At 55.6% G+C, this 12940-nt stretch overlaps 1 protein-coding gene across 1 annotated transcript in view; it reads right to left on the bottom strand.

Moving 5' to 3' along the window:
* The window catches only part of arpc2 (actin related protein 2/3 complex, subunit 2), a 64926-nt gene extending 52197 nt beyond the window's left edge, over window positions 1-12729 (bottom strand). Inside the window, exons 1-2 of the mRNA XM_072468637.1 lie at window positions 12555-12729; window positions 6026-6060 (exon numbers count right to left, since the gene is read on the bottom strand). Of these exons, the coding sequence (XP_072324738.1) occupies window positions 6026-6060; window positions 12555-12628 (109 nt within the window). The 5' untranslated portion in view covers window positions 12629-12729. The remainder of the gene's footprint in view (window positions 1-6025; window positions 6061-12554) is intronic.
* Window positions 12730-12940: the final 211 nt, after the last annotated feature.

Here is a 12940-nt window from a genome sequence, read left to right as displayed (position 1 = left end):
CCAGTGTTTGGAGAGCTCAGACAATTGAGTCGATTTCGGCGGGAGAACAGCTGGTGAGTGGTGAGTCAGTTTCAGCGGGAGCATTGCGGAAGGAGGTTGCTGGGAGGTAAGTCAACCTTTAAAAGCACTTGTCTTTGCAGGGGCAGGCCAGTCGATTTCGGCGGCGTGAGAACAGCTGGTGAGTGGTGAGTCAGTTTCAGCGGGAGCATTGCGGAAGGAGGTTGCTGGGAGGTAAGTCAACCTTTAAAAGCACTTGTCTTTGCAGGGGCAGGCCAGTCGATTTCGGCGGCGTGAGAACAGCTGGTGAGTGGTGAGTCAGTTTCAGCGGGAGCATTGCGGAAGGAGGTTGCTGGGGGTAAGTCAACCTTTAAAAGCACTTGTCTTTGCAGGGGCAGGCCAGTCGATTTCGGCGGGAGAACAGCTGGTGAGTGGTGAGTCAGTTTCAGCGGGAGCATTGCGGAAGGAGGTTGCTGGGAGGTGGTTCAACCTTTAAAAGCACTTGTCTTTGCAGGGGCAGGCCAGTCGATTTCGGCGGCGTGAGAACAGCTGGTGAGTGGTGAGTCAGTTTCAGCGGGAGCATTGCGGAAGGAGGTTGCTGGGAGGTAAGTCAACCTTTAAAAGCACTTGTCTTTGCAGGGGCAGGCCAGTCGATTTCGGCGGGAGAACAGCTGGTGAGTGGTGAGTCAGTTTCAGCGGGAGCATTGCGGAAGGAGGTTGCTGGGAGGTAAGTCAACCTTTAAAAGCACTTGTCTTTGCAGGGGCAGGCCAGTCGATTTCGGCGGGAGAACAGCTGGTGAGTGGTGAGTCAGTTTCAGCGGGAGCATTGCGGAAGGAGGTTGCTGGGAGGTAAGTCAATCTTTAAAAGCACTTGTCTTTGCAGGGGCAGGCCAGTCGATTTCGGCGGGAGAACAGCTGGTGAGTGGTGAGTCAGTTTCAGCGGGAGCATTGCGGAAGGAGGTTGCTGGGAGGTAAGTCAACCTTTAAAAGCACTTGTCTTTGCAGGGGCAGGCCAGTCGATTTCGGCGGCGTGAGAACAGCTGGTGAGTGGTGAGTCAGTTTCAGCGGGAGCATTGCGGAAGGAGGTTGCTGGGAGGTAAGTCAACCTTTAAAAGCACTTGTCTTTGCAGGGGCAGGCCAGTCGATTTCGGCGGGAGAACAGCTGGTGAGTGGTGAGTCAGTTTCAGCGGGAGCATTGTGGAAGGAGGTTGCTGGGAGGTAAGTCAACCTTTAAAAGCACTTGTCTTTGCAGGGGCAGGCCAGTCGATTTCGGCGGCGTGAGAACAGCTGGCTGGTTAGTCAATTTCAGCAGGAGCTGAGAATTTTTTTTTTTAATTTTTATTTTAAATTAGTTTTTTAGGCGGGAACAGGAAGTCGACCCGCGGACGTCTGGGAAGACCCTCCCCAATAAATTCTGGTGGAGAGGAAACCCGAGACACTACACGTGTAGTGTCTCCCACCCGCCCTCCTCCTCTAACCTAATAATAAAACCCATTGGTCTGAGGTAAGTACCATATTTTATTATATTATTATTATTTTTTAGCCAGATCTTGGTAGAAAGTTAGAGGAATGGCAGGGAAGGGAGTACAATGTTCCTCCTGCAGGATGTTTGAGGTGAGGGATGCAGTTAGTGTCCCTGCTGATTTTACCTGCAGGAAGTGCTGCCATCTCCAGCTCCTCCAAGACCGAGTTAGGGAACTGGAGCTGGAGTTGGAAGAACTTCGGATCATTCGGGAGGCAGAAGGTGTCATAGATAGCAGCTTCAGGGAATTAGTTACACCAAAGATTGGAGATAGGTGGGTAACTGTAAGAGGGACTGGGAAAAAACAGTCAGTGCAGGGATCCCCTGCGGTCGTACCCCTGAGAAACAAGTATACCGCTTTGGATACTTGTGGGGGGGGGGACTTACCAGGGGTAAGCCATGGGGTACGGGCCTCTGGCACGGAGTCTGTCCCTGTTGCTCAGAAGGGAAGGGGGGAGAGGAGCAGAGCATTAGTAATTGGGGACTCTATAGTCAGGGGCACAGATAGGAGATTTTGTGGGAGCGTGAGAGACTCACGTTTGGTATGTTGCCTCCCAGGTGCAAGGGTACGTGATGTCTCGGATCGTGTTTTCCGGGTCCTTAGGGGGGAGGGGGAGCAGCCCCAAGTCGTGGTCCACATTGGCACCAACGACATAGGTAGGAAAGGGGACAAGGATGTCAGGCAGGCTTTCAGGGAGCTAGGATGGAAGCTCAGAACTAGAACAAACAGAGTTGTTATCTCTGGGTTGTTGCCCGTGCCACGTGATAGTGAGATGAGGAATAAGGAGAGAGAGCATTTAAACACGTGGCTACAGGGATGGTGCAGGCGGGAGGGATTCAGATTTTTGGATAACTGGGGCTCTTTCTGGGGAAGGTGGGACCTCTACAGACAGGATGGTCTACATCTGAACCTGAGGGGCACAAATATCCTGGGGGGGAGATTTGTTAGTGCTCTTTGGGGGGGTTTAAACTAATGCAGCAGGGGCATGGGAACCTGAATTGTAGTTTTAGGGTAAGGGAGAATGAGAGTATAGAGGTCAGGAGCACAGATTTGACATCGCAGGAGGGGGCCAGTGTTCAGGTAGGTGGTTTGAAGTGTGTCTACTTCAATGCCAGGAGTATACGAAACAAGGTAGGGGAACTGGCAGCGTGGGTTGGTACCTGGGACTTCGATGTTGTGGCCATTTCGGAGATATGGATAGAGCAGGGACAGGAATGGATGTTGCAGATTCCGGGGTTTAGGTGTTTTAGCAAGCTCAGAGAAGGAGGCAAAAGAGGGGGAGGTGTGGCGCTGCTAGTCAAGAGCAGTATTACGGTGGCGGAGAGGATGCTAGATGGGGACTCTTCTTTCGAGGTAGTATGGGCTGAAGTTGGAAACAGGAAAGGAGAGGTCACCCTGTTGGGAGTTTTTTATAGGCCTCCTAATAGTTCTAGGGATGTAGAGGAAAGGATGGCGAAGATGATTCTGGATATGAGCGAAAGTAACAGGGTAGTTATTATGGGAGATTTTAACTTTCCAAATATTGACTGGAAAAGATATAGTTCGAGTACAATAGATGGGTCGTTTTTTGTACAGTGTGTGCAGGAGGGTTTCCTGAAACAATATGTTGACAGGCCAACAAGAGGCGAGGCCACGTTGGATTTGGTTTTGGGTAATGAACCAGGCCAGGTGTTGGATTTGGAGGTAGGAGAGCACTTTGGGGACAGTGACCACAATTCGGTGACGTTTACGTTAATGATGGAAAGGGATAAGTATACACCGCAGGGCAAGAGTTATAGCTGGGGGAAGGGCAATTATGATGCCATTAGACGTGACTTGGGGGGGATAAGGTGGAGAAGTAGGCTGCAAGTGTTGGGCACACTGGATAAGTGGAGCTTGTTCAAGGATCAGCTACTGCGTGTTCTTGATAAGTATGTACCGGTCAGACAGGGAGGAAGGCGTTGAGCGAGGGAACCGTGGTTTACCAAGGAAGTGGAATCTCTTGTTAAGAGGAAGAAGGAGGCCTATGTGAAGATGAAGTGTGAAGTTTCGGTTGGGGCGATGGATAGTTACAAGGTAGCGAGGAAGGATCTAAAGAGAGAGCTAAGACGAGCAAGGAGGGGACATGAGAAGTATTTGGCAGGAAGGATCAAGGAAAACCCAAAAGCTTTCTATAGGTATGTCAGGAATAAGCGAATGACTAGGGAAAGAGTAGGACCAGTCAAGGACAGGGATGGGAAATTGTGTGTGGAGTCTGAAGAGATAGGCGAGATACTAAATGAATATTTTTCGTCAGTATTCACTCAGGAAAAAGATAATGTTGTGGAGGAGAATGCTGAGCCCCAGGCTAATAGAATAGATGGCATTGAGGTACGTAGGGAAGAGGTGTTGGCAATTCTGGACAGGCTGAAAATAGATAAGTCCCCGGGACCTGATGGGATTTATCCTAGGATTCTATGGGAGGCCAGGGAAGAGATTGCTGGACCTTTGGCTTTGATTTTTATGTCATCATTGGCTACAGGAATAGTGCCAGAGGACTGGAGGACAGCAAATGTGGTCCCTTTGTTCAAAAAGGGGAGCAGAGACAACCCCGGCAACTATAGGCCGGTGAGCCTCACGTCTGTAGTGGGTAAAGTCTTGGAGGGGATTATAAGAGACAAGATTTATAATCATCTAGATAGGAATAATATGATCAGGGATAGTCAGCATGGCTTTGTGAAGGGTAGGTCATGCCTCACAAACCTTATTGAGGTCTTTGAGAAGGTGACTGAACAGGTAGACGAGGGTAGAGCAGTTGATGTGGTGTATATGGATTTCAGCAAAGCGTTTGATAAGGTTCCCCACGGTAGGCTATTGCAAAAAATACGGAGGCTGGGGATTGAGGGTGATTTAGAGATGTGGATCAGAAATTGGCTAGCTGAAAGAAGACAGAGGGTGGTGGTTGATGGGAAATGTTCAGAATGGAGTACAGTCACAAGTGGAGTACCACAAGGATCTGTTCTGGGGCCGTTGCTGTTTGTCATTTTTATCAATGACCTAGAGGAAGGCGCAGAAGGGTGGGTGAGTAAATTTGCAGACGATACTAAAGTCGGTGGTGTTGTCGATAGTGTGGAAGGATGTAGCAGGTTACAGAGGGATATAGATAAGCTGCAGCGCTGGGCCGAGAGGTGGCAAATGGAGTTTAATGTAGAGAAGTGTGAGGTGATTCACTTTGGAAGGAATAACAGGAATGTGGAATATTTGGCTAATGGTAAAGTTCTTGAAAGTGTGGATGAGCAGAGGGATCTAGGTGTCCATGTACATAGATCCCTGAAAGTTGCCACCCAGGTTGATAGGGTTGTGAAGAAGGCCTATGGAGTGTTGGCCTTTATTGGTAGAGGGATTGAGTTCCGGAGTCGGGAGGTCATGTTGCAGCTGTACAGAACTCTGGTACGGCCGCATTTGGAGTATTGCGTACAGTTCTGGTCACCGCATTATAGGAAGGACGTGGAGGCTTTGGAGCGGGTGCAGAGGAGATTTACCAGGATGTTGCCTGGTATGGAGGGAAAATCTTATGAGGAAAGGCTGATGGACTTGAGGTTGTTTTCGTTGGAGAGAAGAAGGTTAAGAGGAGACTTAATAGAGGCATACAAAATGATCAGGGGGTTGGATAGGGTGGACAGTGAGAGCCTTCGCCCGCGGATGGATATGGCTGGCACGAGGGGACATAACTTTAAACTGAGGGGTAATAGATATAGGACAGAGGTCAGAGGTAGGTTCTTTACGCAAAGAGTAGTGAGGCCGTGGAATGCCCTACCTGCTACAGTGGTGAACTCGCCAACATTGAGGGCATTTAAAAGTTTATTGGATAAACATATGGATGATAATGGCATAGTGTAGGTTGGATGGCTTTTGTTTCGGTGCAACATCGTGGGCCGAAGGGCCTGTACTGCGCTGTATTGTTCTATGTTCTATGTACTGTTCTGGTCTCTGCCCTCTGCATACAGCCCAGAGCAGAAACCAAACCAGTCTGCGTGCACACCCGCTCAAATCTGACACAGCCTTTTTCTGAGCTGGGAATCGGACACAGCTACAGCACATATCGACAATAATTAGCAAAACATATGGGATCTTGGGCTTCACACATTGAAGCAGACCAACTACAAAAGTTTGCTTCAGGGGGCAGATACGAGGAAGAAATTTATTATGCAGCGAGTGCTAATGACGGACGGGGAGCTCGCTGTTCTCAAGGCTGGTGATGAGATGGTGATTAATGATTTTGAAAGAAACTGGATGGATACCCGAGGGAATAAACTGGCAGGGCTCCGGGGATAGAGTGGGGAAATGGGATTGACTGCGCGGCAGAGCCGGCAGGGATTGAAGAGCCCCCTTCTCTGTCAAAATGACTCTATGATGGCAAGACAGGAGCAACCCATGGTGAAGCTACGCCAGGATCCTCATTCACAGAACGGTCAGCCTCGTATCAGCCCCAGGGTACAAAGTCCCATGTCTCTGTTAGCAGTGAAACACCAGAGGCCAATCCTTACCTGCAAAAGTGACTTCCACTGTATCAGGTTTGTTGCTGTAAAGAAAGAAAGGATTAGTTCAAACAGGACTCTCATTCAGACAACTCACCACAGCTCCAATCAGTGAGTGCGCAGATGGGTGGGTAAAATACCTGACTGTGTCAATACCTGCTGTGCCATTAGGAATAAATGTCAATACTGTACTTTCCTTTAAAAAAATTTTTTCCAATAAAGGGGCAATTTAGTGTGTCCAATCCACATACCCTGCATATTTTTGGGTTGGGTGGGTGGGGTGAAAAGAGGGGGGGCAAACTCCACATGGATAGTGCCCCGGGGCCGGGATCGAACCCGGGCCTTTGGCACTGAGGCAATAGTGCTACCACTGCGTCACCATGCCGCTCAATACTGTACTCTCCTTATTTAATATAACACACACAGATAGAATGATCAGGAGTAGAATAAAAAGTGTTTTGGGACATTGGGCAGCGATATCAGGACCAGGGAGGCAATTTACCCCTTTCTTTCCTCCACACCCCACTTCTCGCTGCCTCTTTGTCGTCTTGCTCATCGATTTAGGAGTTTTTGAAGTGAAATGAAAATCGCTTATTGTCACAAGTAGGCTTCAAATGAAGTTACTGTGAAAAGCCCCTAGCCGCCACATTCCGGCGCCTGTTCGGGGAGGCTGTTACGGGAAGTGTGGCATTATTTGAAAGAAGGGGTGATCTCAACGTCCTGGTCAATGTCACTCCCTCAAACAACACGTCAAAAGTACATAAACGAGTCTTCCATTGCATTGTGGGGCCTTGCCATGTGCACCTGCTTACATGACGTGATTCTCTTCACAACCTGCAGCGATGATACATTTCCACCGTGAGGCATTATTATCAATGCAAATTTTCACACAGGATTAACACAACTGAGTCTGTGTCACTCTCCTGCATCATCTAGATTCCCTGTACCGAAACGCACTTCCTCCCCCCCGGTGTTGAAACTTAGAGCCATTGCGCCTGCCTCAAATACACACCAGAGCATTGGGAATCCACCCCTCCTTCACTCTCCCTCAAAATTCAGGCACCCCCCTCCTCCCCTCCCAAGCTGAGCACGGTCAGGTTCTGCAATTGCAGCTTCAAACTTGCCGATTAACCGTTTCTTGTCTGCAGAAACAAAACATGCAAATACTTCATGAGGAGGTCCCTCCTCCTCCAAATGTGGGGCCCCTCCCTCACTTTAAAAAAATCATTTATGGGATGTGGCCGTTGCTGGTTAGGCCATACTGGTTGCCCATCCCCAATTGCCCTTGAGATCTTGAACCGCTGCAGTCCCTGTGCAGTGCAGTTAGGGAGGGACTTCAAGGATTTAGACCCAACAACAGTGAAGGAACGACAATATATTTCCAAGATTTTTTCTTTCGATATATTGCCAAGTCAGGGTGGTGAGTGACTTGGAGGGGAAATCCCAGGTGGTGGGGTTCCCAGGTTTCTGCTGCCCTTGTACTTCTAGATGGCAGAGGTCACGGGTTTGGAAGGAGTCTTGCTGTCTAAGGAGCCTTGCTGAGTTGCTGCAGTGCATCTTGTAGATGTTACACACAGCTGCTACTGTGTGTCAGTGGCGGAGGGAGTGAATGTTTGTGGATATAGTGCCAATCAAGCAGGACTGCTTTGTCCTGGATGGTGAGAGAACCGCACCCTCGAAGTGCATTCATTAGGCTCGCAGCTCAGTTGTCTGATTTGCTGTTATTTGCTTTTAATCTTTAAAAAATAAAACCACAATGATTGAGATTATTGAAATCAAATAAGGGAACAAGTTGGGTTCCCGTGACAAAGCTGAGCACGGTCAGGTTCTGCAATTGCAGCTTCAAACTTGCCGATTAACCGTTTCTTGTCTGCAGAAACAAAAGATGCAAAATAGAGAACAGGAACCTAGCTGAAGAACAGGAACTGGAGTTAACTCCTACACAGCAAGCAGGGATCAAGCTGTAGCCACTTGTATTCGACCAGAGTCCCAATCCTCTTCTGGTTATATTTACAGCTTCAATTGCTTCCCTGGCCTATTTCTCTCTCAGATATTGTTTGTAATCAGGATATGAATTCCACAGGCAACAAGTACCCTGAAATCCCACCCACAGGACCCTCCGAGTGGCAAAGTCACACTTTATCTATCTTGGCTTCATCGTGTGTGTTATGGATCAGATATGAAGTATTTCATGAACTGCTCAATTGATGCAGCATGGGGCGTTTGCCAAATTTACACTCATCAAGATCCCACAGATAGCAACAAGATAACGTTTTAGCATTGCTGGTTGTGGAATTGTCCAGGACAGCAGACAGAACTCCTGTTCACCCGAGGCACAGCACCTCTGACAGTAGAGAACACCAGTATATTTGCATCAAGGATTCAGATGAAGGCACCGAATGTACGATCGCTAATATTTGCTGGTAATACCGAGAGAGGCAGGAAAGCAAGTTGTCAGGAGGAAATGGAGAGCCTGCAAAGGAATATCGCCAGGTTATTCGGGTGGGCAAAAATATGGCAGCTGGACTGAGACAATGTGAACTTGCTTACTCTGGCAGGGAGAAAAGAACAGCAGCAAATCATTTCAGTGACACGAGAGGCTGTGGAACAAGATGGTCCAGAGGGATCTCGGTCGGTCAGTGCAGATGACTCACAAAGTTGGTATGCAGGGACAGCAAATGATTAGGAAGGCCAATTAGATGTTATTTATTGCAAGCAGAATGAAATATTAATGTTAATAAATGGAATTTAACCCGGACAAATGCGAGGTGATGCATTTTGGTAGATCCAATTCAGGTGGGAGCTATAAAATAAATGGCAGAACCACCAGGAGCAGAGACACAGAGAGATCTGGGCGTGCAGGTCCACAGATCCTTAAAAGTGGCAGCACAGGTGGAAATGGTGGTAAAGAAAGCATACGGCATGCTTGCCTTCATAGGACGGGGTAGCGAGTATAAAAGCTCACAAATTATGTTAGTTATATAGAACGTTGGTGAAGTCACATTTGGAATACTAAGTCCAATTCTGGTCACCGCACTGCCAGAAGGATGGAGGCTTTGGAGAGTACAGAAAATGTTTACCAGTGGAGATGTGCAGGGGACGTTTTTTAAGAGGATGGTGGTGGCCTGGAATGCACTGCCAAGTGAGGTGGTTGAGGCAAAAATGTTAGCGACATTTAAGACTTATCTGGGTAGACACATGAACAGATGGGGTATAGAAGGAGATAGGACCCGTGATCGGCACAGGCTTTGCGGGCCAAAGGACCTGTTCCTGGACGGGAGGACGTTTGGGATGGAGGGGGGGGAAAGAGAAGGACGTTTGGGTCATGTGTCGGGGGGAGGGGAGGGGTGTCGGGGGGAGGGGTGTCGGGGGGAGGGGAGGGGTGTCGGGGGGAGGGGAGGGGTGTCGGGGGGAGGGGAGGGGTGTCGGGGGGAGGGGAGGGGTGTCGGGGGGAGGGGAGGGGTGTCGGGGGGAGGGGAGGGGTGTCGGGGGGAGGGGAGGGGTGTCGGGGGGAGGGGAGGGGTGTCGGGGGGAGGGGAGGGGTGTCGGGGGGAGGGAGGGGTGTCGGGGGGAGGGGAGGGGTGTCGGGGGGAGGGGAGGGGTGTCGGGGGGAGGGGAGGGGTGTCGGGGGGAGGGGAGGGGTGTCGGGGGGAGGGGAGGGGTGTCGGGGGGAGGGGAGGGGTGTCGGGGGGAGGGGAGGGGTGTCGGGGGGAGGGGAGGGGTGTCGGGGGGAGGGGAGGGGTGTCGGGGGGAGGGGAGGGGTGTCGGGGGGAGGGGAGGGGTGTCGGGGGGAGGGGAGGGGTGTCGGGGGGAGGGGAGGGGTGTCGGGGGGAGGGGAGGGGTGTCGGGGGGAGGGGAGGGGTGTCGGGGGGAGGGGAGGGGTGTCGGGGGGAGGGGAGGGGTGTCGGGGGGAGGGGAGGGGTGTCGGGGGGAGGGGAGGGGTGTCGGGGGAGGGGAGGGGTGTCGGGGGGAGGGGAGGGGTGTCGGGGGGAGGGGAGGGGTGTCGGGGGGAGGGGAGGGGTGTCGGGGGGAGGGGAGGGGTGTCGGGGGGAGGGGAGGGGTGTCGGGGGGAGGGGAGGAGTGTCGGGGGGAGGGGAGGGGTGTCGGGGGGAGGGGAGGGGTGTCGGGGGGAGGGGAGGGGTGTCGGGGGAGGGGAGGGGTGTCGGGGGGAGGTGAGGGGTGTCGGGGGGAGGGGAGGGGTGTCGGGGGGAGGGGAGGGGTGTCGGGGGGAGGGAAGGGGTGTCGGGGGAGGGGAGGGGTGTCGGGGGGAGGGGAGGGGTGTCGGGGGGAGGGGAGGGGTGTCGGGGGGAGGGGAGGGGTGTCGGGGGGAGGGGAGGGGTGTCGGGGGGAGGGGAGGGGTGTCGGGGGGAGGGGAGGGGTGTCGGGGGGAGGGGAGGGGTGTCGGGGGGAGGGGAGGAGTGTCGGGGGGAGGGGAGGGGTGTCGGGGGGAGGGGAGGGGTGTCGGGGGAGGGGAGGGGTGTCGGGGGGAGGGGAGGGGTGTCGGGGGGAGGGGAGGGGTGTCGGGGGGAGGGGAGGGGTGTCGGGGGGAGGGGAGGGGTGTCGGGGGGAGGGGAGGGGTGTCGGGGGGAGGGGAGGGGTGTCGGGGGGAGGGGAGGGGGTGTCGGGGGGAGGGGAGGGGTGTCGGGGGGAGGGGAGGGGTGTCGGGGGAGGGGAGGGGTGTCGGGGGGAGGGGAGGGGTGTCGGGGGGAGGGGAGGGGTGTCGGGGGAGGGGAGGGGTGTCGGGGGAGGGGAGGGGTGTCGGGGGGAGGGGAGGGGTGTCGGGGGGAGGGGAGGGGTGTCGGGGGGAGGGGAGGGGTGTCGGGGGGAGGGGAGGGGTGTCGGGGGGAGGGGAGGGGTGTCGGGGGGAGGGGAGGGGTGTCGGGGGGGAGGGGAGGGGTGTCGGGGGGGAGGGGAGGGGTGTCGGGGGGAGGGGAGGGGTGTCGGGGGGAGGGGAGGGGTGTCGGGGGGGAGGGGAGGGGTGTCGGGGGGGAGGGGAGGGGTGTCGGGGGGGAGGGGTGTCGGGGGGGGAGGGGAGGGGTGTCGGGGGGAGGGGTGTCGGGGGAGGGGTGTCGGGGGGAGGGGTGTCGGGGGGAGGGGTGTTGGGGGGAGGGGTGTTGGGGGGAGGGGTGTTGGGGGGGGGGAAATGGGGTGTTGGGGGGGGGGAATGGGGTGTTGGGGGGGGGAATGGGGTGTTGGGGGGGGGGGAAATGGGGTGTTGGGGGGGGGAAATGGGGTGTTGGGGGGGGAAATGGGGTGTTGGGGGGGGGGAAATGGGGTGTTGGGGGGGGGGAAATGGGGTGTTGGGGGGGGGGAAATGGGGTGTTGGGGGGGGGGAAATGGGGTGTTGGGGGGGGGGAAATGGGGTGTTGGGGGGGGGGAAATGGGGTGTTGGGGGGGGGAAATGGGGTGTTGGGGGGGAAATGGGGTGTTGGGGGGGAAATGGGGTGTTGGGGGGGAAATGGGGTGTTGGGGGGGAAATGGGGTGTTGGGGGGGAAATGGGGTGTTGGGGGGGGAAATGGGGTGTTGGGGGGGGGGAAATGGGGTGTTGGGGGGGGGGAAATGGGGTGTTGGGGGGGGGAATGGGGTGTTGGGGGGGGGAATGGGGTGTTGGGGGGGGAAATGGGGTGTTGGGGGGGGAATGGGGTGTTGGGGGGGGGAATGGGGTGTTGGGGGGGGAAATGGGGTGTTGGGGGGGGAAATGGGGTGTTGGGGGGGGAAATGGGGTGTTGGGGGGGGGAATGGGGTGTTGGGGGGGGGGAATGGGGTGTTGGGGGGGGGGAATGGGGTGTTGGGGGGGGAATGGGGTGTTGGGGGGGGGGAATGGGGTGTTGGGGGGGGGAATGGGGTGTTGGGGGGGGAATGGGGTGTTGGGGGGGGAATGGGGTGTTGGGGGGGGAATGGGGTGTTGGGGGGGGGGAATGGGGTGTTGGGGGGGGGGGAATGGGGTGTTGGGGGGGGGGGAATGGGGTGTTGGGGGGGGGGGAATGGGGTGTTGGGGGGGGGGGAATGGGGTGTTGGGGGGGGGGGAATGGGGTGTTGGGGGGGGGGAATGGGGTGTTGGGGGGGGGGGAATGGGGTGTTGGGGGGGGAATGGGGTGTTGGGGGGGGGAATGGGGTGTTGGGGGGGAAATGGGGTGTTGGGGGGGGGGAATGGGGTGTTGGGGGGGGGAATGGGGTGTTGGGGGGGGAAATGGGGTGTTGGGGGGGGAAATGGGGTGTTGGGGGGGGGGAATGGGGTGTTGGGGGGGGGAATGGGGTGTTGGGGGGGGAATGGGGTGTTGGGGGGGGGGGAATGGGGTGTTGGGGGGGGGGAATGGGGTGTTGGGGGGGGAATGGGGTGTTGGGGGGGGAATGGGGTGTTGGGGTGGGGTGCTGGGAGGGGGGGGGTGGGGTGCTGGGAGGGGGGGGGGTGGGGTGCTGGGAGGGGGGGGGGTGGGGGGGGGATGGGGGCGCCCCGCCCGGGAATGGGCGCCCCGCCCGGGAATGGGCGCCCCGCCCGCGCTCTCCCCCGCCCCGCCCCGCCCGCGCTGTCTCTACCCCGCCTGCGCGTTCTCCAGCTTCAGGCTGAGCGTCTCCTCCACGATGCGGTTGTTGATCTCCAGCAGGATCATGGTGCCGCGCTCTCTGTCTCTATCTCTCGACCTCGCCTCACACTCTAGGCTCTACCGCCGGAAGCAAGGCCGCAACCACTTCCGGGCCGCGGCGCGCCTGCCGCGCAGTTTCCGGTTCCGGTCCGAGGGGCAGATAGAGGCCTGTCCCAGCCGCGGTGCATCCTGGGCCGCGACCCCTGCTGGAGCCTCAGTCAGACCATCAACTGCACACAGGCCAGGGGCAAGGCAACAAAGCAGCACAATGGCAAATAATATATAAAACATCTGAACTGAAACCCGAAAGGGCTGGACACAGTCAGCACAGCAAACACA

Source organism: Scyliorhinus torazame, chromosome 2 (genome assembly GCF_047496885.1).
Source record: "Scyliorhinus torazame isolate Kashiwa2021f chromosome 2, sScyTor2.1, whole genome shotgun sequence".
Classification (NCBI taxonomy): domain Eukaryota; kingdom Metazoa; phylum Chordata; class Chondrichthyes; order Carcharhiniformes; family Scyliorhinidae; genus Scyliorhinus; species Scyliorhinus torazame.
The sequence above is the reverse complement of the archived record's forward strand: the minus strand, read 5'-3'. Positions and strand labels throughout refer to the sequence as shown.